General features: G+C 40.5%; 1 protein-coding gene across 7 annotated transcripts in view; it reads left to right on the forward strand.

The window, feature by feature from the left end:
- The window catches only part of DOCK10 (dedicator of cytokinesis 10), a 122986-nt gene that overhangs the window by 91072 nt on the left and 5326 nt on the right, over positions 1 to 26588 (forward strand). For 4 of the 7 annotated variants that reach the window (XM_051781413.1, XM_051781414.1, XM_051781417.1 and 1 more), the window contains exons 30-52: positions 1285 to 1381; positions 1956 to 2000; positions 2437 to 2612; positions 2728 to 2844; positions 3844 to 3955; positions 4672 to 4793; positions 4879 to 4993; positions 5169 to 5235; positions 5398 to 5445; positions 6117 to 6218; positions 7009 to 7133; positions 7520 to 7632; positions 8333 to 8470; positions 9994 to 10176; positions 10702 to 10812; positions 11824 to 12039; positions 12747 to 12804; positions 13135 to 13233; positions 14850 to 14956; positions 15438 to 15560; positions 16493 to 16606; positions 22536 to 22682; positions 23921 to 24131. In XM_051781413.1, coding sequence (XP_051637373.1) covers positions 1285 to 1381; positions 1956 to 2000; positions 2437 to 2612; positions 2728 to 2844; positions 3844 to 3955; positions 4672 to 4793; positions 4879 to 4993; positions 5169 to 5235; positions 5398 to 5445; positions 6117 to 6218; positions 7009 to 7133; positions 7520 to 7632; positions 8333 to 8470; positions 9994 to 10176; positions 10702 to 10812; positions 11824 to 12039; positions 12747 to 12804; positions 13135 to 13233; positions 14850 to 14956; positions 15438 to 15560; positions 16493 to 16606; positions 22536 to 22682; positions 23921 to 24131 — 2746 coding nt within the window. The remainder of the gene's footprint in view (positions 1 to 1284; positions 1382 to 1955; positions 2001 to 2436; positions 2613 to 2727; positions 2845 to 3843; positions 3956 to 4671; positions 4794 to 4878; positions 4994 to 5168; positions 5236 to 5397; positions 5446 to 6116; positions 6219 to 7008; positions 7134 to 7519; positions 7633 to 8332; positions 8471 to 9993; positions 10177 to 10701; positions 10813 to 11823; positions 12040 to 12746; positions 12805 to 13134; positions 13234 to 14849; positions 14957 to 15437; positions 15561 to 16492; positions 16607 to 22535; positions 22683 to 23920; positions 24132 to 26588) is intronic. The other 3 variants (XM_051781415.1, XM_051781416.1, XM_051781419.1) reach the window with 3 other exon arrangements.

The following is a 26588-nucleotide window of genomic DNA, read 5'->3' on the forward strand; positions in this document are numbered from 1 at the left end:
GATTGTTTATGTATCAAAAAGACAATCTGCAAACTGACCTCCCTTTTCAGAAAATATAACAGTGTATATTGTTGCCTGAATATTTTGTTGGTGTACCCATCTATAGCAGTACAGTTTGAATTAATTGTAATTCTGTTCCACAGAAATATCCCTCATGATACTCCATATTTTGACATTTAAGGATTGTTTTGAGAAATATTTATTCAAAAGTTGAAATACCTCGTTAGAAACCAGTTCATTGCTGTGTTCCCTCAAAATGTCACAGTTCCTCTTGGGAAACGCATTTCAGATGCTTCACTTCTTTATTTGCCATTAGCATGTCCAGCTGTGTTCCTGATGAAGTGCAAGAAAACATTTCAGGGAAAAATTTCCTACTATCCACTACTTGGTAGACTCTGAAAAGTGCATGTTCCAGGTATCCTAGCCTGACAGTGGCAGCAGAAATGCTGCAATTTAATTATAGTGCAAATTAAAAGACTTTTACAAGTACTTTCTAATGCTAGAGCATTCAGGGTAGCCCTGAATAACTGCTTTCTGCCACTGAAAACAGTGAGCTGAGAAGATGGAAATAAAAATTTGTTACTGGATATCATATATTATCTTTATATCCCAGTGTCACATCATTATAGTAGGAATGATAAATTCTTGAGGTAATTGTAAGGCTCCACAAAAGATCATGGATGGCTTCTTTGGAGGGAGATACTAAGGAAATAATACCAAAACTATATATTACCCAAATCCCTTGGAGCTGGAACTCACTGGCATCAACAGAGGAAGTTTTTACTACTGTCAGTAAGTTCTAGATCTGACCTGTTTGGCTGAAACTTTGTATTTGACTGGCAAAAAAAAAAAAAAAAAAGAAAAAAAAAAAGGAAGTAAAAAAAAATAAAAAGAGAAGTCATAACTATGATGGTTCAAAATTTCTGTGAACTGGAGAAGATACTTCAGTATGACTATATACTATAGTATATGTCATCAAAAGACCCAACATAGCTTTAAATATACCTTAAATATTTAGTTTGGATCAAGCTTAGGTTTATTAGTATGTCTTCAACAAAAAATCATAGTTGAAGAATCCAAAAAGCTTGTTTGTCTGTGACAAGTTCTTTTGATAACAGAGATGAAAAGCACACGTTATTCGTGCAGCTTGGCATAACAAGTGGTAAGGTTTTGTTGTTGGGTGTGAGTGTGAAGTTTGAGGTAGAGATAAGTAGTAGTGGAGCTCTGTCTGACCATTTCCCCTGTTTTAATCTGAATTGAGGCATTGCCTGTTGTGATTTTCAGACTTTACATCAGTTCAAATTTGACTTTCTCCAAGAAGTCTGTCATCATGAGCACTTTATCCCTCTGTGCCTGCCCATAAGGTCTTCAAACATTCCTGGTAAGGTGCCTCCCCGGAGACTTTCTATATGATGGCAAATTATTGAGAGGTTCAAAGAGCAGATAATAATTAACTCTCTCAAGTGCTCTCATCAGGCTCTGAAACCTCAGACAGTTTTTTGGGTGTGGTACTTAAGCAGTGTGATTAAAAATAACTTATTTTCAGTATGCTTGTAAATAAATGCAACCTCTGACAGGCCAATGAGGGGGTTGGGAGGTGGCTCTCGCTGGAAGTTTTGAGGTGCATGTATTGGACCCTTTGTGATGACTGATTTACTAAATCAGCAAGGCTACTGCATTAGCCATGGGAGGTGGTGAACGAGGGAAGGGTTTCAAAAGGTACACCAGAAAGGGAAGAAGCTCAAACAATGGGCTCATCTTCATTTTACTTCAGTTTGCAGCATCAAAGAAATGCGTTTGGTTCTGACATACAGCTTTTTTTTTAAGAGTAGAAGCTGCTTAATTCAAATTTGAGTCAAATTTTTAAAACAAAGGCAAAGCAAATATGTTTTTTACAATTAATAATTAAAAAGTGCGTTATTTTTGCTTATTTTTTATGTTTATGAAAAATGAAGACACTGTGACACCACCAGAATCAGCACAGGAATATCGAACATCAGGTATGAACAAAATGACTGCATAAGTGAGCAGAATTGTACATCAGGAGCTTTAAGGTTTACATTGACTGCTGCCACAGCATTTAGACAAAAATTATTTACCATTTTCAAAAGTGGAATTGCTCTCAATCTCTGTGGTTTTTAAGAACCCTTCCAGCTAGGATATGGGACCAACAATTTTTGCCTCAAAGAAATTAGTAGTCTTATGAGCTAAACATTTGAGATTCTCATGTGGGAATTTATATATAAATAGTAGAGACTGCATGATTTTGATAAATAATAATATTAGATTAATTCATTCCGGGAAGTGAGGGAGCAGAACGAGGCAGTCAAATCAAGAAATCGAGGTTTAACAGTAGATTGAAAATTTGAAAAATGGCAGGGAGGATGTATGTAACCTATATATTAATTTAAGCATTCTTGTCCATTCTGTTCCAAGATATTCCAGAGTACACACTGACTAATGAATTTTGCCGTAAGCATTTTCTAATTGGAGTCCTGCTGCGGGAGGTTGGTTTTGCCTTGCAAGAAGACCAGGATATCAGGCACTTAGCTTTGGCTGTGCTTAAAAACTTAATGGCAAAGCATTCATTTGATGATCGATATGCAGAGCCGGTAAAGAAACTGTTTATTCTTTTCATTTACTTGTTCACACAGTAGCTAAACATATTTAGCCACTGGTATATGTTTAGTAGTTTCTTGAGGATTATGTTGCGTATTTCATTTTCAGGCAAAACAGGCACAAATAGCAAACCTGTACATACCACTCTATGGAATGCTTTTGGACAATATGCCAAGGATTTACATGAAAGATATGTTCCTCTTCAATATCAATACTTCCAATCAGGTAATTCATGTGATTTTTTTTTTTTTTTTTTGGAGCACTGAAATGATCCAATTGAGCCAGTCTATCCCAGTCAGTCTGGTGAGAAGAGGTCCAAGTTTATGCTGGTCACAAATTAGCTAACAGAATGCAGTTCTGAAAATGCTGATATACTTGCATCTGCAGAGTTTCATTTGGAAAGTCTCAATTTGCAGAGCACCTGCAGGGCTCTGGGAGTCTGTACTGGCAGGGCTGGGAACAGCCCCAGGACACTGGCTGTCACAGGGCTGGAAACTCGAGCTTAGAAGTTTGGAGCCCCAGCCAGTCCCAGTACATTTGCTCTGCTGCTGCAGGCTGGGGGCTGAGGATGTGTCCTCAGGCAGGTCCCTTGGCAGGAAACTGGGAGACCTTGATGTAAAGAAAAGCTCCCATTGCCCACAGATTCTTTGCAGGGTTACGTGGTGGACCCAAAGCCAGTACAAAGAGGGACCATGAGCTATACCATGAGCAGGAGACAGAGGGAATGCATACAAGTAAGGAGGGAAGGGGTACAGAAACAGCTTTACTGCCACAGAAAATGTCCATATAAACTGCACATCTGGAGGAGTATGTTTGTTTGTTTCTTTAAAGTTTAGATGTGTTATAATCCTAGTCCTGCTTTAAAAACTAAAAGCCAGTTTCTGCAGGGGTGTTGTGTCTTTCAGTGCTTCCAGCAAATGAGCCCATTTCATCTGAGCATTGCTAAAGGCAATTAATTTTCCTTTCCCCGTGCTGTGTTAGTGTTTCAGAAGCAAACACAGCTAGGCTTGCCCTGTCCTTTACAAATTCCACTATGAGAGCGTTTCATATTGCAAGTAACTATCTGGCATATTATGGCAAGCCTTGATCCTTTGAGGCTGTCATGTCTAAACAACTGAAAGTAGGTTCTCAAACTCAGCGTCTAAGCCTACTGGGTGTGCTGTCATTATCAAAGTTACGAGTGATATCACCTACTGGACTTTCCTCTGTTTCTTTCAAATACAGGGATCTAGGGATGACTTGAGCACAGCTGGAGGATTTCAGAGCCAGACAGCAATGAAACATGCAAACTCTGTGGACACGTCCTTTTCCAAAGATGTTCTGAACTCTATAGCAGGTACAAATAACAGATTGAACACACACATAGTCAGATTTCTGTGTACCTCAATCCATCGTGCTTTCTGCTTAGTATTCATGGAGGATGTCATTAACCCATTTTGTACAATATTTGGGGAAACATGGTATGCAATGTTTCTCTTCCCTATGGGTGTTTCTGGATTGATTTTTATTTCTTTGGTGAAACTGTTCTTCTTACACTGCTTCACTTTCTCTCCTGCTTTGGAATGATGCCAGTATTCAGGCTCTCAGAATTCCCTTTGCCTGAGTTTATTCTTGTAGTCTCTGCCTGATTTAAGAATAGTTCCAAGGTTTCTCCTGGAAAATCCTGTCTCTTGGAGGCAAATTTTCTTAGTTTTTCCAGGCTTAACAGAATAGTAGAAACACAACTTACTTTGTTCACTTCCTCCAAACCCCATTTCAAAATTCAAGGAAGTGAATTCAGGCATCTTTCCACTGATTTTTGTGGCTTTAGGTTAGGCCTGGCAGAATGCAACAGGCCCTTTTAATGCCATGAAAAATGGAAACTGAATCATTGTACTTCGATTTGTTGCATGTTTTCAGTACTAAACATACCCATCAATAGCTTTGCTGTTGGAAGATCAAAGCCCTTGTCTCAATCTAGCATGTGACACCTTTTAAGTTTTCCATTTTTTGTTAGTTTTTGTATCCATAAATGTTTTAGTTTAGCATGTTTGCTATGACTTTCATTTACAGCCTTTTCATCAATAGCTATCTCTGCAGCAAACCATGCTGACTCCAGAGCTTCCTTAGCAAGTCTTGAATCTAACCCAAGTACCAATGAAAAAAACAGTGAGAGAACTGACACGTGTGAAAAGGTACATGTGCAAATGTTGAAAACGCTTACCAGAGGTGGAAGTCTATCACTATACTAAACAAGGCCCCTTGATGTCACTTCAACAGATCATGAGACCTTTGTCTTTGATTGGATCAACTCTTCGTTTTGACAAGTTGGATCAAGCTGAAACCAGAAGTCTTCTTATGTGTTTCCTTCACATTATGAAAACCATTTCGGAAGGTAAGAAAATGTGCACTCACCACTTAATTTGTATTTTTGTAAAATACTGTGAATGCTGAATTCAAACACAGATTAAATTAAAATAATTATCAGTGTGTTTTACAGGCTTTGGGGCAAGTTTATTTTGCTATAACAGATACATAATATATTTTAATATTTTAATATCTCCCTTTAGATGCACTGATTTCCTACTGGTTGCGAGCACCATTCTCAGAAATAACGGACTTTTTCAGCATTTTAGAGTAAGTTTACTTTGTGGTTGTTTGATTTTAATGTTGAATATTCCAAAGTGATGGCTGCAAACAATTTCTCTTTGGGTTTGTCCACCTAGTGGAATAGGCTGAGATATCTTTCGTAAGTATGAAGCCATTAATAGACATAAAATGTGTTGTTTTATCTTTCAGGGTTTGTCTGCAAAATTTCAGATATCTAGGAAAACGCAACATTGTAAGGTAATTCTCTAGTTACAGACTGTATGCTGTAATATTTAAATATTACAGCGTCATATTAGACTTAAATGAGGTTAACAGTGTATCTATGAATTTTCTTCTGAAATCATCAATTTGTCATACTGAAGCCAATGTATGCTTCATTTTTTCTTTTATGGAAACAATGTTATCATGGTGTTCTGGATGTCTGAGTGCATACCTGCTACAAAAGATGAATTACATGCAATGATATACAACCATTCTTGCATTTATAACTCAAAATGCTGGGCCTTTCTCAACAGTATTTCTGTTCATATGCCAAACAAGGGAACTTTGAACACTGGATTTCTGTGCAAGTGATGGAAAGAATAGTTTTAATAGGCATAAATAAGTGTTTCACAGCAATAAAAAAAAAATAATGTTCTGCCTCTCCGTACTCTCTGACAAAAAAGGGGGATTGTGTTCAGCTGTGAAATGTGAAATGCATACTTTATCTCAGTTGATGTTTCATTTTTAATTTTATGTTACCACTGTGAACTGGTCTATATGTCATACAGTGTAAAAGTTAAAGGTCGCCAAATAAACCAGTTCATGCTCCATGGCAGGTTTTGTCAGGCCTGCATTTATTCTACAGGGACGTGGCAAAAATCAATGTCACGTTCTGTAACAGATTAACACTCATTTTCTCTTAATAGGAAAATTGCTGCTGCTTTTAAGTTTGTTCAGGCCACCCAGAATAATGGAACCCTGAAAGGTTCAAACTCCTCTGGCCAAGCATCAGGGCTGCTCTCCCAGTGGTAATGTCACATTGTATTACTAACTTGTGTAAAAACAAAACCTCTGTTGTCACCCTCCAGCCCTCATACCCTGCCACAGCACTGACCAAAAAGAGGCTGACAAAACATGTAACATATTTCTGAGCATCCAAAGCTGTAAACTATATGAGTCCCTTTAACTTCAACTTGACTTACAAGCTGCTGTTTAAAGTGTTATGTTCAGAAGAATTCTTAGTTACTGTCAATATTGTTCGGTATTGCAGAAACAGTAGCTGTTGTTTTCAGCTCAGATCCTTTAAAAATTATGATAATCATTAGTATTTTAGTTCTAAGCTTCTCATTATAAATTAATGATATGTTTTTCAGCATCAAAGAGGGTTAAAAGAACACATGCATATGTACACATATTTTTACTGTCATTGTCAGTTTGTCACAATTTTTTCACCTAAGAGTAGCTGTATCATTTCTTTCTCGAACAGGATATATTTTTCTTATATTCTGAGCTAACAGAACTCATCTCAGTTTCTCTTCAGCCAAAGACAGTTTTCTAAACATCAACCAGCTATTTAAGCTGGTGCTCTATTTCAGTGCTCAATGCATGTTTTGTCCCCTGTGATCTCAAGAAATCACAGCACATGTTGGTTTTGTCCACCTCACTGACTTTCTTCATCTTTTTTTCTCTGAAAAGTTCTGCATCAGTTTGTTTAACTCAGCCTGTGAGAAGTACTGCAGTAACTGACACAGAAAAATTCAGAACAGGCATAATAATATATTCTTTGTTTCTGTTTTTAATGGTACCTTTCAATTTCAGGATGCATTCTACTTCAAGTCACGATGGCCACAAGCACCACAGATCTCAAACATTACCAATAATCCGTGGCAAAAATGCACTTTCTAACCCCAAACTCTTGCAGATGATAGACAGTAGCACTGCAAGTAAGTACAGAAATTATTTACTTCCCTCTGGACTTCTATGGGGTTTAGGTCAGGCTCTATATAGACCTTTTTATGGCAGAAGGTTCTTAAAATTATGAGAACAAAGTTGTCTATTCCACTTTTCAATTAGGTTTCTCACCTCCTTTGAGGATGAACAGAAACAATGCAAGGATAAACTCACATCTCTGGTGCAGCCAGTGAAAGTTGACTCGAATTCCCCCTCCTTTCATCTCCTATAAGCAGTTTTCTTCAAAATACTCCTCTGATTAAGTGTGCAGTTAGAACCCCATCTCTACTGTATGATACTTAATGACCAGACTGAGAATTAAATCATCTTTAGCAACATTTAGAAGACTGTTTGTCATCTTGCTTTTTATATGTTGCAGGTACCTCCAGTGAAACAGACATTGTACAGTACGTAGACACAGAGGCAAACATTGCTACAGAAGTGTCCCTCACAATCCTTGACCTGTTGTGTCTTTACACTCTGAATCACCAGGTATATTTTGCTGGTTTTGTTTTCTGTTTGAACGGGTGCCATGTGGGATATGTGGTGGAATGAAGCAGGCACACAGAAAACTTGGAATGCCTGGGACAGCAGGATAGGGAAATAAGACATGCCAGTCCTCAGTGAAGGTCTTTTAGAAAAGAATTGACTCATAGTATCCAAACTGAATAGAGGATGTGGAAGAACACATATCCAGGGCTATGTAAAACCCTGCTCTGCTTGAAATTGTCATGCATCTACTAATACAACACCTTTTCTGACTCATGGTTATCCCACTAGATTTCAGAGATTTTTGACAACAGATTTCCAAGCTGGTTATTATCTATATCTCTTGAAGTCAGCAGATAGATCCTCTGCTTCTTTAAAAACTGCTCAGATTGCTTCAGCAAGCCCAGATGACTTGTTGGAGGTCTCAGAGCCACAATACAGCAAACAGGTCCTTTTACATTTTCGTGTTCCCTGTCTGCTACCCAGCCCTTAAATACAATGTGTACAAACCACAGGCATAGAAAGTGCTGTCCTTGAAGAACTACAAGGAAAGAGCCTGTAGCAAACTGGAAAAGCCTGATCTGCAGAGATTTTTACATTGAGAAAAGCATCTCCATGGGACCACTCCAATGTAAAGTCCAGCTGATCCTGCTTCTGTTCATTCACTTTAATAACCAGAATGTCCTATCTGTGAACTTTTCAGAGGCAGCTCCAGCAATCTGATTGCCAGAATGTGTTGATGAAGAAAGTCTTTGACACACACATGCTCTTTTTGCAAATCAACCAGTCAGCAGCAGCTCTCAAGCATGTCTTTGCTGCCCTACGGCTGTTTGTGGGCAAGGTAACTGTGGTTTTATCCTGTTAGTTGGGCCTATTAATATGTTACAAGTACAGCTTGGGGGCAATTGGGTACTTTGAAAGAGTTCTGAACTTCACTGTATTAATACTTATTTCTGACAAAGATGATCTTATTTATTGCTGATTAATAGTAAGAAGTTCACAATAGCTGAAAAAATTAGTTCTGGTTTTGAAAATGAAGAATTTACTAAGGAAGAGAAATTTTAATGTAAATAGATAGCATCTGGCTGTATCATTGACTTTCCTGCCTCTTCCACTTATGGAAGACCCTTGAAACCCACAATCTTCGTGGCAGATACCTGATTTGCAGTATCCAGTGGTGAATGACTGCTGCTGTCCCCAGAGGAACTAGCAGGAGAACATTCCATACAGTTAACCAAAAGTTCATCCAAACTAAAACAGTTTTGCAAATACGTAGTTTTAAACGTAGAAGAGTTTTGGGGCAAAATTATGCTTATGTGTCAACCTGTTTCTTTGCTGGTATTGCACATATGTAAATGATCATGGGCAATTTGGCACTGGATGCCAGCTGCAAAGGCTACACAATTTACAAGTCGTAGACTTAGATGAGATCCTCTTAAAACTAAGCAGAATGTAGCACACAGATAAGAATTGCTATGGGAAAGTGAGAATAAGCAAGGCTGGCCTCATCTCCTAAATGTTCCTATGAAACACAAGAGTGTAGATCAGTGGCCTCACTCTGGTTGTTTTCTCAGGGGAAAGGAGGAGGAAATCATGCTTCTTCTAGTAATGCAGCTTGAGGACATGGGGGAAACATGAAGTAAACCATCCACAGACAGCTTTAAATTCCATACCAGACAGGAACAGAAGAGCTCTCTGCATTGGGAGAATAAATATATATCCAGAATTACCCTTTAAATTTATCCTATAGCTTAGGGGATTGAATTCTCTCTTCATAGTTCTGTGGGAACAGGGATCATGTGTGATTCCTGCAGCAGAACCTCTTGGGCAGTACTTTAGGTCTGTGGCCAATATGTATGTCCTTCACCTCTCCTCACTCTGTCTTCTGTTGCACTCACCCTGTTGATAATAATAGGTATGGCTTGGAGAGCCATCCTTCACTCTCTGTTGCCTCCTGCTGTTCAAACACTTGACCTCTGGAAGTTCACTGATTTTGCTACTCAAAGAGTATTTTCCTTCTCCTGAACAACTTTTACAGTAGTACAGAACTCCCCCCTCCTGCTTTTCCTGGTTAGCTATTCCTTGTGGAGAGGCTACTCTGCTGCTGTGCTTGCTGTGTGCCAGCTGCTGTCTGGGTTTCCTGGAGCCCAGTTTGATGGCATATAGTGTTTGTATGAAAATCTGTGTGCACCCTTACTTAATCTTAATTTGCACGTGGGATTATGTTTAGTTTAAACCCTGGTGTGAATGACTATGGGAGAGCTGTTTTTACTGCAAGCTTAACAGAAAAAATTGTTAACTCAGAATAACTGCACCAAGGCCTGAGAGTAGTGCTGAACATATTCACACATTTCTTTTCAACAGTTCCCATCAGCATTCTTCCAAGGACAAGCAGATCTCTGTGGTTCCCTCTGCTATGAAATCCTGAAGTGTTGTAACCATAGATCACGTTCAACTCAGACAGAAGCATCTGCTCTTCTTTATTTTTTCATGAGAAAGAACTTTGAATTTAACAAGCAGAAATCAATAGTCAGATCCCATCTACAGGTAAGCAAAGTGTGAGATCATCAGTATTTAACTGACGTGCACTGGTTTTTATCATTATTATTTTTATGCATTGAAGCAAGGCAATTCTCAGTGGCAGCTTGATTTTCCTGCCAAGTGTGAAGTTGGACTGGACTCTCTCGTGTTTTTTGAGCTGCTCAGCATTGTTCAGGGAGAGCCAACAGCTGTGAATGTGGCCATGTCACCAGATAAATGGCTATTCCTGATTCACATGCATTGCTTACAGCAGTGAGAGCAGAGCTGAAAAAGAAACTGAACAGAATCCTGATAGCACAGGAACAGAAATGTAAAGTCCATTAATAACACGATTACTCTGCAAAATGTGAGCAGTTACACACATTGGAAAGATTATTCACAGTCCTTGCCGTCGTATATGCTATCTTTTAAGACAGGTATCACAGTGCACTAGCCTGGTATATCAAGTGATACTAAAATAGGGGTTAAAAAGTATTCTGAAACTCTGATTTTCTTTGCTAATTGCATCCTGTGTTTGCTCCCCCTGTGCAGCTCATCAAAGCAGTGAGCCAGCTGATAGCGGATGCAGGGATTGGCGGATCTCGTTTTCAACATTCACTTGCAATTATAAATAATTTTGCTAATGGAGACAAGCAGATGAAAGTAAGAAACATTTTTTTTTCAATCACTGCCTCTTGCAAAAGGTCAACAATTTCACAGGAGCAAGTGTTTCAATGAACAAAATTGCTGGCTCTTTTTAGCCAGTGATTTATGCGTTCATAGTGTGCCTCTCTCAGGCAGTCTGAAATTCATGAAAGTTCTTGTGACTCAGAAGCTTAATAACTGAAAATAGTTTTCTTCAAACAAAAAGGATTTTTATTTGAAAATTGTATTATTTGTTATTTATTGCTTATTTTGTTCATTTGCCTGATGTCAGAGATGTCCTGCATTGTGACTAATGAAACGCAATTGCAGTCGACAATTTTTAGTCTACAAGCAGTCCCTTTCCTTTCTTCAGTAAGTGTGTAGCAAAAACAGGTACAACCTGAAAAAGGCACTTACCATTTATATGAGTTACCACTGCTATTATAATCACTGTCTATACTAAAATTGTTGAAAAAAGATTCTGGTTTATAATTTTTGCAATTCCTGTCCAAACATTTGTCAACATGCATTTTGAATTTTGTACTTTGGAGGTGTTGTTCTTTCTCTGAAGGTGACTTTAGCGTAGCTCCACTGAGGTTAATGATAAAGTTAGTATAAACAAATGGGTAGATAATTAGCATAGGTAATTTGATGTATTATGTAATAAGATGCAGTTAACAATTGTATTTGTTTTCAAAGTCCAGCTTTGATTTCACAGGACTGCAGTCAGTCACACTGCTTCTGTGACATGCTCATCTCTGTGTGACATGGAGGAGGGGAGCATTTAGTTTCATTTACTTTTTCTGGATGTTTTTACTTTTAAACAAAGCAAAGGAGGGAAACAAGTCTGAAAACATCAAGAATTTGTGTACAATGTGTATGTACTGTGGAACTGTGACTCTGCTTCCAAGCCTACTGAATTAGGGAAAGGTAGAAAGGTCTTCCATAAGCAGAACTCTAGCTCATTCAGGGGTGCTGCATGTGACTCTCTGGATGGTTTTAGTGATGTGTTGCTTATCTTTCCCAAAGAACGTTAATTTCCCAGCAGAGGTGAAGGATCTGACCAAACGCATCAGGACAGTTTTGATGGCCACAGCTCAGATGAAGGAGCATGAGAAGGACCCTGAGATGCTTGTGGATCTGCAGTACAGCCTAGCAAATTCATATGCCAGCACACCTGAATTACGTAGGACGTGGCTTGAAAGCATGGCCAAGATTCACGCGAGAAATGGAGATTTATCAGAGGTAAAGTACATACATGAATAGGAAATCCATTTGTCTTTAGGCTGAGATGTTCTGATGAAAAGGGCTTTGAAAGACAGACAACAGCAGTCATTTAAGAGAATCATACAGTATCTCTCACATACTTGAAATTAGAGGAATACAGGTTTGAAAAACACCCAGAGATGTGATTTGCTCATCCCAGTTTACCTGATCATGACTACCTGAGATGTGCTTGAGCAAGACTTGGAACTCTCTGACAGGGAAGCTGTGGGCAATGTCACTTTGGCATTTCTGCTGTTAAACCCTAATGGGCACGGCAGCTGTAGTGTAGCAGGGGTTATGAGCAGTGAATAACTTACATAAAGGATTTTCTTCTCCCCCACTATGGCATAGAAAAGAGGCTGTGTTCATAATGTGTTGTCCTGTTCATCAAAAACATCAAAAATAGGTGACACAAAACTTCACTGTATAACCTGGGAATATCGTATTTATTAAGTAATCTTAATGGTTTTCTTGAGCAAATCTATGTATTTACATAAGACACCTAGTGAAATTAATGCTCCAGAAGGATTTCATCATTTAATCCTTTATTTTCTTAGATTAGTTTTGTCTTCCCTTTTCTGCATCAAGACCTGGCAGTGATGAAAGTATGTGCTCCTTATCACATGTAATCTGTAAGTCAAACAGTACACTTTAACATATCCATGTGTATTGGTCTCTCCTTACAGGCTGCTATGTGCTATATTCATATTGCTGCTCTCATTGCAGAGTACCTGAAGAGAAAAGGTAAGATCAACGCATTCAAAGCCAGCTATGTATCTATAAACATTATTCTTGAAAATAAGTTTTGGCTCTCCTGCTTTCCTTCCTTATACATAAAGTATTCTTAAAGTAGCTTGAATTTTTCCTAAATATTTTATTTTTAAAATATATCATAAATGCTAGTCTTAACACTGGAACAGTGAAAGTGTGTGTTTTGTGTAAAGAGGGTTAATTAAATGTTTAGCAAAGTAGTGCTAAAAGAGAATGCTTCACTTGTTAGTCTGTTTTTATTACATATGCATGTATTAACACATACCAGTAGCACTATACTAATACCATCTTACACTATCATAGGTTACTGGAAAATGGAAAAGATTTGTACCTCACGTATGCTCCTGGAAGATGGTCAAGTCTCTGATAGTAATGTGTTACTAACAACTCACAATGGAGGAAGTGAGTGCTCTAACCGTGCCTGTTTATGGGTCAAATAACATAACTAGGAAGTCAAACTGTTGTTCTGCAACTGATCTGGAAAAATACCAACCAAAGCAAAACTATTTCTAGTGCATGTTGAAGGCTGTAATAGAAAGCAAGTAATGTTGGAAACGTGTTCCTTTCCTTGTGCTCTTTGGCTGGTTTGATGGATGGCTCAGAATGTCTCTGGTTATGGGCTTTTTCAGCATGAGAGCAGTTTGCTCTTCATTGGCAAGAGAAATCCCTCTCGGGTCAGTTGGTGTTTAGCATGCAAATCCATGTCCAATTCCTTGGCTATCCAAAGCTGGGAGGGCAGGGGGATGGAATTAATATCTGGTTATCCATATGTAACTTAAGGTTTTTTTAAATCTGTGATGCTTATTAGAGAAATAAAGTGCAGGCTTATATTTTTTAATGCTTCTATGCCAATGGCTCTATGGTTTATGAAATGTGTATTTCACAGTAATTCTCTGCATGGGATACAAGGAATTTCCTCTATGAGCAATTTCTAGGGTCAAGGGCAAATATCTGGGGAAGAGAAAACTGTTAGTTTTGGAAAGACCATAGTTTTTCATTTGGACTTGTCTGTGGGCAAGATGAAAAAATACATCCTTTTAGAGGGAAGCTTTCTGTGAAGAGCAGTATTTCTGAGGTAGTTCAGTAGTGGTAAAATACTTTGCCTGAATAACAGATTACAGCAAATGGAGTGAAGAACTTGGGTCATATTAAACCATTTTCAAAACTTGAAAGAGGAGATGTAGCCTCCTGTCTCAGTGTGTGTGGGTTAGCTTTTTTAATTGAGCCATAGTAGCATTTTCCTGCTTTTTAATTGAACGTGAACTGTGCCAGGAGTTCATCATCTCCACTGGCACATTTACCTTCTCTGTTCGAGAGCAGTTGTGAAATCCTAGTTGGCCAGACTTCCCCTGATCTGTAACGTGCAGTGCCTGTGCAAGTTGTTTCTGCTGCAACCACTGCACTAAGGCCTTAGTTTAGCAAATGCTCAGTGTAAGCTCAGTTTGATTCCTTGTGAGCCTTCCCATCCGCAGCTTCTGCCACCAGCCTGAGCTTTCTAGAAGGGAGTTTCTCAGCTGGGGCTGTGACAGCCCTGCTGGCCCTGGGCAGGACATGACCTCTGCTACCAGCAGCTCGAGCCCAGCAAAGGCACAGCGTGGTCCAGAACAGCCATGGTGATCCTGTGGGACTGTGCAGGTCCCAGAGTGCAGGTTTCACAAGTACAAATCGTGTTGCCTCAGCCTGGGAGGGTAATTCCTTTGCACACACAAGTGTATCTTCGCAAGGACTGCCAGCACTGCACAGCTCAGGAGCCAGAACGCCAAAGAGAGGAGTACCATTGCATCAGGAAAATGTTATCATTGCCCTTTGCCTGGACAAGTGGATTTATATCGTTGACAAAATGTATAATAGTGTCATAAATTCAGTCAGCTTCATCTGTGCTTCTCATTACTTGAGCTGCGAAAAAAGTAACTAATCTAGTCAAATAAAATCAGCTCTGTTTCAATGGCATCCAGTAACTTCTTGAATTATCTGGTTATTCAGTCATTAATTGACTTTGTTATGACTTGCCCTTCAAGGCTTATTTTCCATGGGATGGCCTGCTTTTCTGAGCATTACCCCCAACATTAAAGAAGAAGGTGCTATGAAGGAAGACTCTGGGATGCAAGATACTCCCTATAATGAGGTCAGCAACGTTAACATTTATATACCTGTTCTTATTAACAGAGAGTGTTAATTCTAGCAGATGCCTGTGCATGTTACAACAAACTACAGTGAATGTACTCACACAGTATTAAAAGGTACACAGCTTTTGAGTGAAATGTCACAGCTGTTGTATTAAGCAGCCAGGACTGGTGTTTAGCTAACAAGAACATGAAGTACCAGAGATGGAAGTCAGAGCAAGGGAGAGCCCACAAAGCAAACCCATTCTTCTGCATGAGATGTCAAGTATTCAAGTATTTTCATGTTACTGTTATATCAGGGTTTTTTTCTACAGAAAGCTAGGTGAGCAATAACTGATTAAACATCGTGTTGTTGCAATAAACCTTAACATAGAAGTTCCAGAATAAAAATGAAGTATTGGTTATGTGCTTTGGTGGCATTGCTGTTAATTAAATGCCACCAGCTGTCAAGTCATTGAACTATTTGTATTTGTGAAATTGCAGAATATTCTTGTGGAGCAGCTGGAGCTGTGTGTTGAGTACCTGTGGAAGTCTGAGAGATATGAGCTTATTGCTGAGGTTAACAAGCCTATCATTGCTGTTTTTGAAAAGCAGAGAGACTTTAAAGTAAGTTGGTGTTTGGTTTGCGTTTTTTTAATTATCCTAAAGCAACAGAAAAGATCAAAATTTTTAGGGGAAAAAAGAGTGCTTTCTTTAAAAGGAATGTTTTCTTTCTTCCTGTCTGTAATTTCTCCTTTTAATGCTTTGTGCTGTGAGAAAATAAAAAACTCTGGTATCCTACCTTTCTCTTTTCAGCATCAATATAACAGTAAATTAAAAAAAGAAATTCAAACCTCTTGTCTTAGCCAGTAGATGTGATTCTTTTACATGGGTTTTAAACCAGGAGCACATTTGCATCATATTTAAGTTTAGAAACTGCTGATAAATTGCCTGATCTCTTCACAGTTTCAGAGTTTCTTGATTTCTTATTGACTTGGCAATTTCAGTACATAATGGATAAACAGATCATCATCCCATTTACTGATTTTTCTGGGTTTAAATTTAAAGAAAGCCAAAGTGGTAGGTAGCAATAAGGTGTATGCTGAGTAAACAGGTCCTCATATTTTAACTTAGGTGAAATTTGGGTTCACTATCCTAGGAAAATGCAGCTTAGTGGTAATTGTGGATAGCATATCTTTCCATGGAACTAGGAGCTGATTGGAGTTGTTGGCACCTTGCTCTCACCTGCATGACTGACACTTGGGTTCTCTGACCTCTCAGTAGGTCTGTACCACTGCCTGGTAGTGGGATGGTTCTCTTCCTGTGTGACCCTGTACCCAAAGGCATCCAATGCCACAAAACTGGTCAGAAGATGACAGAAACCTTGAAATGAATCTTTAGTGGCTGCTAACAAGGTTAAACTATTCCCTTAGCGTGTACAGCCATCTTGGCAAAGATTTGGGAACCTGCTTAAGGCAAGCCGTGGTTGTTCAGAGCTGTAGTGGCATTTTCCAAAATATGCTCTCACCTTCCCTCCCTCTGCCTGTTTGCTGGTGTAGAGGCTGTCTGATCTGTACTACGACATCCACCGCTCGTACCTGAAGGTTGCAGAAGTGGTGAACTCTGAGAAACGTCTCTTTGGGCGATATTACCGTGTGGCATTTTACGGGCAGGTAAGTCAGCTTGTGTTCTTTCATACCCACGGATTCCCAGGTTTCAGCCCTGTTCTTCTGTTCTTCTTCTCCTGACATATTTCAGGGAAGCCAAAACAGGCAAGCCCTTGGTAGAAGGGGTAGAAACTGCCTTGTGGGTCAGACTTCCCAGCAGGATTTCACTCAGGAGAGAGAGCACTCGGTTGCTTCTGTGTAAAACACTGCTGTGGATTTAGTGGTGTAGTGGAGAACAGAGTTACTTGTATGTCAGCTTTAGTTCTTGACTTCATCAGTCAAAACTGAGACTGAGGCAGGGCAGGATTTTTCAAACCAAAACATAAACAAAACCAGAGAAGACATCTTTTATATATGGCACTCTCCTCTAATAGAGCTTAAAGCAGAGCACTATGTAGTAGATGTTTCATTGTATTTCTCTCTGACTGACTTCTTCCAGGCCACCTCTTATTTCTGTGCGATGTACTGTAGAATAGTTTTATTCCCTCTGCTGTGCTTCAGCACCCTTGAAGCATTATTTTGTGCTTTCTTCCACTACAAACCAGTGTAGAAATCCAGCATGTTCCTTTAAGTCCTGGTTTTGGCAAGCATACAATTTCCTGTATTCTAAAATAATAAGGTGTGTAAACAACAGATTGATGTGAATCATTCTGTTTGCTAATTAGATTTTAATGCAGAAATTTGCTCTTTTCTCCTTTTGATCTTATTCAAGGCTGTGGTAAGTCTAGTTCTTTTGCATGTTTTGTTTAATTCTCCTCACACATCCTTCATCCTTCCCTGTACTCTTATTTAACATTAACTTTCCTGTGCTCTCAATTCTTTGGTTCATGGCAGATGAAATAATGTTTCATTCATTGTTGCATCCTGCAAACTAACTTTTGTTTGTTCAGTTAGCTGAATTACCAAGCTGTATCTGTTGTCATGTTGTGTGTGCACTGTGGGGCCCAATGCTGCATCATCTCATCTCAGTGGAAGTTTCCCTCACCTTCACTGGGAGTGGGATTGGACTCCTTCTTTCTCTGTTGAAAATCTTGGAGTAGCACTAATGCTGTTTGAATGCAAGCCTGCTTTCCTGGCCTGTGCAACAGCTCCAAAGAGGAAGGCTGTTGTGTCAGTCCGAGATCCATGGCAATGGTAACTGGAGCATTCTGGGCAGGCTGCAGCCACCATCCCGGTGGTCCCTTGTAGGTGCAAGCAAATGGAGAGTCAGAGGGAAGTGGTGGCTCCTGGCTCTTGAGACAGATTAGCAAAGCTGGACTTGCCAATTGCAAGGAGAAAGTGAGCTGCACCTTAGGAAGGGCAGTTTCCCTTATACCTGATCTTCCTCCAAACTGGGAGCAGCACAGGGGAAAACATGACTCTCCTACTTGCAGCTTCTTACCAGGGCTTTCCCAGGGGCAGTGGCTCTCCCAGGGGGTGATTTAGCTGAAGCACTTCTGCTGAACTGGGTTAACATCTCTGTTACAGTGCAATGACTTTCCAGCTGCCAGTGCCACAAGGGCAACTTCATTTAAACAGCTTTAGTGCTCTAAAGCGTATGACTCTGTCACAGCTGCGTGTTGCTCCGTCTGTTCCCTGGTGCCCCCGGTCACTGAGCTCTGAATACAAGCACAACTTTCTCCTCGCCCTTTGCAGGAGAGATGTTATGTGGCAGAAAATGGGACTGCTCTGTATGGCTCCTTGCAGAGACATAGTGACAGAAGTGTGTGGCAAATAATTAAAGGTAGATCATTCCTATCGGTGTTACTTGTGCCTCGTTGACCAAGATAAACAGGAGTGGGTGTGGAGAGGTGGTTAAGGAGGGCTTACCTGTACACAAAGCACCATGGCACACATGGGAGCTACAGATGAAGCTTGACCTGGAAGGAGCGACAGAGGGAGCAGACTGTTCCCATACACTGGTTGTGCCTGCATATTTTTTCCCTTTGGAAGGTTTTGTGTATGTATTTCTATCAGTCCCTTTTTCCTGTGTGCCACTTGCTTCCATTTTGGTTGTGCAGGTGGGAAGGTATGGGATCTTTTGGTCCTTCTATTGCCAAGAGTATTGCAGGCCTCCATGCTGAGATCAGTCTCAGTGCCCAATCCATTTAAAACACTAAAAGCAATTCCCTTTCCTTCTGCTTCTGTCAGACTTTGCACACTTTCTCCCAAAAGCTAATAGTTGCAGGTTTTACTAGTATTACACAGTTAAATGGATGTAAAGCAATATGAATCACTTTGCTTAGGCCACTACAAAAGGAATGCCACAGAAGTAAACTCAGTATGCAGGTATGAGATTCCTTTTCAGTCATACACATACACCATTCTGTAAAATAACCAGGAATAGATACATATGTAAGAACATTCACATTAAAAATATTATTAAATATTTACATTTATGCAATAAACATTTTTTTCAATCCCATCAATACTAAATATATACATACATACGTTTTGGAAAAATGGAACACTGCTGTTCTTTAACTGAAACAAAAACTGCAGAGGAAGCAGATTAAAGGACAAGAGAATAACGTAAATACTGTTTGCAGGGAGAGTTTTGGGGGTTCTTAGTTGAAAAAGAAGACCTGCAGGTGTACCTGAAAACCATTCTTCATGCAAAGGCAGAGACAGTATTTGGTTGCTGCATTGCTATTGCTGCAGGGACCCTGCACAAGGATGGTTTGAGTTAATGTGGTCCTCAGGGAGGATGCAGTTGACTGTTTTCACCAACAAGCTTTATTGGCCAGCTCAGAGAGCTGGATCTCATGGCAGCTGCTGTTTTAGGCTGTGAAGTCTGTTAAGGTCCTTTGGTGACACCATCTCATTGCACCCCCAAGTGACCACACTAGCCAGCACATATGATTTTATTCACAGATGAGTGAAAAGTCAGTATCTTTCCTGAATTAAAAACAAACAAAAAAAATCTGTTAAATATACTGAAGAGCTGAGAATTTATTGTGCTGATAAGCAAAGCCACTCCAGACTTGTTTTTCAGAGCAGTGTTAGGTTAAGTGTTTGTTCTCCTGTGTGTGCAAGAAACTGTAGAAGTTGGGAGGGCAGAGTTTCATAGTGTTAAGCTGAACTGCAGGTGTATGTCTGAAGAGCAGAAGATGTGCTCCTTTTCCAAAAGTGATAGAACAGCTGTAGCTTCCCTTACCAAGGAGGGCAGTGTGCTCACTTACTGTGGGAGGAGGCACTCAGCTGATATAGACAGGGAAGGATCCATTAGATGCTGATTCTTGGCAGGTAAAGCAGGCTTTTCCTCAGCATGTCAGCTCTGGGAACGGTGTGTGTTCTTCCAGCAAAGGGCAGAGAAGAGTCCAATTTACTGTGAGCACCAGGGACTGTGTCTAGGGGTGTGTGGGGAGGAAGAAGAGCCTTTTCAGAGCTCCCACAGTGATAGCCCTGGGTCACAACTTGCCTCACTGGAAATCAGAGCACAGTGGAAACCAATAACCTGCTGTCCAGGAGGTCATCTCCCTTCCATTACCTTCAGCTGTAATAATTTTCATCTGAAAGGCTGCGTTGTCCTTGTAGGGCAAAAGCAGCCAGTGTGAAAATAATCCAGGGATATGCATCGATAATGTAACCTTAGCTGCTTAATATTTTGAAATCCTGAAATTGGAGGATATTTGGCTTCTGAAAAGTATTTAATCTTACTTTCAATAGTCTTTGCCAGACATATAGCATATGGCAGACGTGATTATTTATAGCTCACAATTAACTTCTGCCTGTCACTTGTCAGCCGAAATACTGTAGGGAATATGTACTTAAATGATGTCTCTTCCATTAGAGATGAGACTAAATCTGTTAGTTGTTTGTTTTCAGGTATTTTTTTTAAGTAGAACTATTAACACAGATATCATCTTAGTGTGCCATGAAGCATCAGCACAGAGATTTGGCACTTACATATAAACATTGTGTTCCAGCATGCAAACATAGACTGAATCAGGGTTTAAGAGCATAAACTATATTCTAGCTTGCTATGTGATTAATTTGGAAAACATGAGGGTTTTTGTTGAAAACACTGAATACTAAAAGAAAACAGATGTCTTTTGACAGAAACAGTCCTGAGTAGAGTGTTTAAGTATAGTTGCATCGAACTAATGAGGTTTTCCCACATAAAGCAGTTTTGCTTGGGTGGAAACAAGATGAGAAACCAGATTATGATCCTGCAGATCTTTTCTCAGTGAAATCAATAGAAAGTTAATTGCCTGCCCAGCTCAGTAGATGTTTATAGGGTGTCAACTTTGGAGCTTGAGATTTGTTCTCTAATTACCTGTGAAGTTCTTTGTATGCCTATGGAGTTTAATTGATAATGTTGTTAAAAGTTGTGCAATGTTAAAAGGTCACTGTGAGACTGATTAAGATACTGTCAGATGAGCTGCTGTTGCAATTAGTCATTGGTTTCCAGTAATGCCCACAGTGCTCTTGGCACTGGCCTTTTATTGCCCCTTATCCTCCCTGGAGGAGAAGCCACAGATATACTTATTTGTTATTCCCTATTGAAATAAAGTTTAGGGGTAGGGTTCAACAAGCATTGAAATTTTCGGCTATTTTATTTTAATTCAGTATATTTTTGTGAAGATTTGCCTAGTCAATCATTTTAGTGGCCAAAGTTGAAATACACTGCAACATGAAACGGCTGGATTTTGCATGAGTACCTTCCAAAGAGATTTTGGAGGTATGTCTTGACTTCATTAATTTCTCCTTCTCTGTTTTTCAACAGATGGCAGTTTGCCTAGGTATATTGTAGAAGTAGCTGTCCAAGCCACATCGTGTTAAGTTTAAAGGGCCTTGGGTCTGACATCATTAATGCAATCTGCCTTTCCACTTATCCCTGCAGCTTTGGGTGTTTTTGTCTGGGTCACTTTGCATTAAGGTGAAAGGAGGAGGCTTTGAGTGCAGCTGCAGTGGTACACATCCAGATTTCAGCAGCAGCATGTGAAATCTTGGGAGGAGGGCTGGTGCAGCTCATGGCATTGGGATAAATCCAGTCCTTGTTAATGGGGCACCTGCTGCTTTCTGCTCAGCTGGGAGAGCTTCTCCCAGGGTGTTGATGTACATGTCCATCATGTAGCAGCTGAATGTCTCACCTGCTGGGGATGCAATGCTGTGTAAATTTCTTCTGAAGCCTGACAGGTTCTTTTTCAGCATGTCAATCGAACCTTTTATTACAGCTCTGCCAAGTCCATCTAGTTTATTAAGTAATGACCTTAACAAGATCGAACTTTTTTTTTGCAAAGGAGCACAGTCTGTGTGTCTTTTTTGCTTTTCTTTTACTTTTCAAATTTTCTTTTAAATCATTTACTGATTGTCTCTGAAAATGCTGCAATTCTATATGACCTTTCAAGATGCCACCAGAGCTCCTCTTCAGCTGTCCTGAAGAGATGCAGACCAGTTCCCAGTTGCTCCCCATGCCATGGCCACAGGGAGCAGTGCCCAGCTTTTGCCTGCACACATGGCTCCCAGACAGGATGTGCTGGGTGTGTCATGCTGCACACACCCCAGCTGGGCTCAGCATCCAACAGAGAGCTGTTATCCTCATGTGCTGTTAGGACCAGTGCTTCTCAAATAGTTAATTTTTAACCAAATAATTCAAATTTAAAGAATTTTTAATGTCCACTTTTATTCCATGAGGGTTTTGTCATCATACACACATCAGCATTCTCAAGAAAGCCCTTTAGTCTTTAAGCAGCTTGGTCTCTTACATGAATAAATGTGTAGGAGTTATGTCCTGGGTAACTTTGGAGGCTGCAGACCAGTGAAAATGCAGACATCTAGATATGTGTCTGCTAGGACTGGAGAGAGGTAAGCTTTTAATTTAGGTGCTGGAAGTGGCCTTCTGGATGCTCTGGTGGGTATACAGGCAACCTTGATTCCTCATGTAAGCACCTCGTTTAAGCTTTGCCCTGCCTGTTGTGTTCACTGTATCCTTCTGTTTCTTTCCAAACAGGGTTTTTTTGAAGAAGAGGAAGGTAAAGAGTATATCTATAAAGAACCCAAATTAACAGGCTTGTCTGAGATCTCTCAAAGGCTGATGAAACTTTATGCAGACAAGTTTGGAATAGATAATGTGAAGATCATCCAGGATTCCAACAAGGTATGAAAGACATGCAGTTTTGCACGAGGGAGAGAACTGAGTATTGATGGTTCAGATTTTGAGAGCTGTGTTTAGAATGAATGTCAGCTGAGTGTATGTGTAAAGTACTGTGAGCTAGCTTGATGACCAAAATAACCTTACAGCATGGCAGGTGCTATATGGAAATGACAGGGTTATAGCAGGACTTCCCAGTCAGTAGCAGATGAGCAGCCAGATGTTTGCTGCAGTGCAGAAGCTGGTTTTTTTCTGTCTCATTTAGCTTTCATCCACTTTTGTCAATGGCTATATTCAAAGGTCCCACTGTTCTTCAGGGCCACTTGGTTAAATAGCTTTGTATTCATCTGTGATCTGAATATTACATTTGGAAGTCTCAGTTTTTATCAGTACAGCTATGATAGATAAAAGCATCAGCAATGTAACGGATGCACTGGAAGCTCATCAGGAATACACACTCTTCACAGTTTTATCAGAGGAGAAAAACAGAAATATTCCTCAGTTAGAGAAGTCTAGCTGTGACTTCTGGAGGATTTAATGAATCAGGAATTTAAGCAAAATGTTGTTTGGTGAGAAGTATCAGAGAAATGGCCCCACAAGTTTTCACAGGGACAAATCTGTGTGCATGAATAAAATGAGAGGCTGAACAGCACTAGTGGATTGATGTGAAACCAGGTGGCTGCTGCCAAGCCCCCTGACCCAGTGGCCAGGTTACCAACCTGAAGGCCTCTCAAACCGAGGCTGCTGGTGGCCACAGATGTCATCAGTTTGGGAATAGCAGTCTGGAGTTCTGGCAAGTGGGAAAGCTGCAGCTCTTCCTCTTCAACTGCCTTCTAGGGGAAAGAGTGAGACCCAAAGGGGCTATCTGGCCTTCTCTGCCTCTCAGCCTCACCACATACAAAGCTTTTTTGAGCCCAAAGAAGGTGATTCAAAATAGAATGGTAGAATATTTGGGGTTGGCAGGGACCTTAAAGATCATCCAGTTCCAACTCCCCTGCTATGGGCAAGGACACCTTACACTAGACCAGGTTGCTCAAAGACTCATGCAACCTGGCCTTGAGCACTTTCAGGGATGGGATATCCACAATTTCCCTGGGTAACCTCTTCCAGTGTCTCACCACCCTCACAGTAAAGAATTTCCTCCTAGTGTTCAATCTAAATGTCCCCTCTTTTAGTTTAAAACTGTTCCCCCTTGTTCTGTCACTATCTGCCATGACGTTATTATGTTTGCCACCTTTACACAGGTCAACCCCAAAGACCTGGATCCAAAATATGCCTACATCCAGGTGACGTACGTCACGCCTTTCTTTGAGGAGAAAGAAGCCGAGGATCGAAAGACCGACTTCGAAATGCACCACAACATCAACCGCTTCGTGTTCGAGACGCCGTTCACGCTGTCGGGGAAGAAACACGGGGGGGTGGAGGAGCAGTGCAAGAGGCGCACAATCCTGACAAGTACGTTTGCTTGGCTGCTCCCTGCCTCCCATCACACCTTTCCCAGCTAAGCCCAGCAGTGCATGTCGAGTGCCAGGTGTTCTGCGGTCAGTGGGCACAGCGTGTGGTACAGGATGATAAGTCATCTTTCCAGAGTTGGCAGTGTGCTTTCTTACAGACCTGCTGACCGTCCTAGGGAAAGTTATTATCATTTGTGGAGTCATCAGCTGCCTTATTTTTCCTTATAATTGGCATCTTAACTGTTCTTGCAGTGATGTAATTTGGGAGTGGTTCTGCTGGAGGCAGCTTACCACTCAGAACCATTGTTCTTTTAATAATAAACAAGTCAAAGGAAAAGACAAGTAGGGTGGCTGTTCTGCTAAGAAGAGTAAAATTATTAGATAGAAATTTTTGTTCAAAATGGGAGTAAGATACATCATATAGAATTTTTTTTAAGTGAGAGGTAAGATTTCAATCAGTGCTTTAAGACAGGAATGTCAGGAGCACTAGATATGCCTGCTCTTACTGAGTCATATTAAACTGAATATTTTTAGTTTCTTATCATGATTGAAATCTCTTTTTAAAGAAGCATCTTTCTTGAGACTACTACTGAAACTTGACATGCCTGAATTTTGATGTAGGAGAAACTGTCTGAGGTGGAGGCGTTGTTCTCATGGGCAGCCGTGGGTAGAGAGGCTGATGTTCACAGCAAAGGCTCCCAAGCAACTGAAAATCCAGTTCCCCACTGATTTCAGTGCATCTGCTTCCCCCAAAGGACAAAGTGAAAAAAGCTGCTCACAGTGCAGGCATAGTCACCTAAAAGTTTTGTTCTGGCAAGTCAAGGAAGAGGTACTGATGTCTGAAGCTGTCTTGTTACATGACACAGTTTTGCTTGTAAGAAGAAGAAAGGAGGAATAGCTTGTGTGGGGGTTTTTTAAGTGCTTGAGCAGCAGTAGGTGTTTTGAGATCTATATTGAAACAGGTAGTTTCACTGACTTGAAAGTGCAGCTGTTATGGTCTGTCTGGCAAAAACAGAGAGGGTTGTTCTTCCAGCAGATTATTTTCCCTGGGTTATTATATGCTGTCATCAGCTCCTACTGCTCTCAGCCTGGCTCCATCTTTGGCATTAAGCAGGAATTTGATGACCTCTGCTTCTCCCCTGCTTTTCTCCCTGGCTCACCTCAGTGCTTTTCTCTAAAGGAAACATCCTTATCTTTTCTTTTCTTTTTCTTTTTTTTTCCCACTCCTGTTTGATAAAATCATGTTATTTTCACTTGCTTCCTAAGCAAACTTATGTGCTTTTAGTTTGAGAAGTGAGGCTTACTGGTATGACTGGAGGAGCAGTGAAACATAATTGTGCTTGAGTGGCTGGAATGGAGCCTGCACAGCATCTCTGCTCCAGAGCCTGCTGGGCAGAGGGCAAGTGCAGTCTGGCTGAGGTCTTTGGTTCACAGGCTCTCTGCCATGCCTGGCTATGACTTGTGCTTCCAGCTCTGGAAGTTCTGAGTTTCCTGCTCTCCAATGAGACAGCCACCCTGTAGACTGGAGCTCATTTAGGTCTGAGATGACTGAAAGCAGATGCTAACTGGAGAAGGATATACATGGAGTTTGGGAGGCCTTCCAGGACAGAGTGTTAGCTTAGATTACACCTTATGTGCCACAATGGTACCTGTGCCAAACTTTGAGATCCATTGAAAGGCTTTGAATGGAAGTAAAGAATTTTAAAGATGAATAATTCCTCTCTCAGCTCTTGCAGAAGTATTTAGGTTTAATACCAAAGGTAACTCCTTACTACTTTAAGGATGATGTTTTAGTAGTAATTCATCTGTGGGTGAGTGTCATGGTTTAACCTCAGCCTGCAGGTACGGCTCACACAGCCGCTGACTCAGTGTCCTCTGGTGGGATGGGGGAGAACCAGAAATGTAAAAGTGAAAAAACTCATGGGTTGAGATAAAGACTGTTTAATAGGTAAAGAAAAGCCGTACACACAAGCAAAGCAAAACCAGGGATTCGTTCACACTTCCCGTGGGCAGGCAGGTGTTCAGCCATATCCAGGACAGCCAGGTTCCATCACGTGTAACAGTGACTTGGGAAGACAAATGCTGTCACTCCAAATGCCTCTTTCCTTTCCTCCTCCTTCCTCCAGCTTCATATGCTGAACATGATCCCATACGGTCTGGAATATCCTTTTAGTAAGGTGAGGTCAGCTGTTCTGGCTGTGTCTCATCCCAGTTCCTTGTGTACCCCAACTCCACTTGCTGGTGGAACGGTGTGAGGAGCAGAAAAGTCCTTGGCACTGTGTAAGGCCTGCTCAGCAATGACCAAAATATCCCTGTGTTATCAACACTATTTCCAACACAAATCCAAAACACATCCCAGTACCAGCTACTGTGAAGAAAATTAACTCTATCCCAGCAAACACCAGCACAGTGAGTGATACCCAATTAGGCCAAACTAGAGGCTCCTGCCTCTAACTTG

The sequence above is a fragment of the Manacus candei genome, unplaced genomic scaffold, assembly GCF_025592945.1.
Source record: "Manacus candei isolate 608988 ecotype Guabito, Panama unplaced genomic scaffold, ASM2559294v1 h1tg000015l, whole genome shotgun sequence".
NCBI classification, from domain to species: domain Eukaryota; kingdom Metazoa; phylum Chordata; class Aves; order Passeriformes; family Pipridae; genus Manacus; species Manacus candei.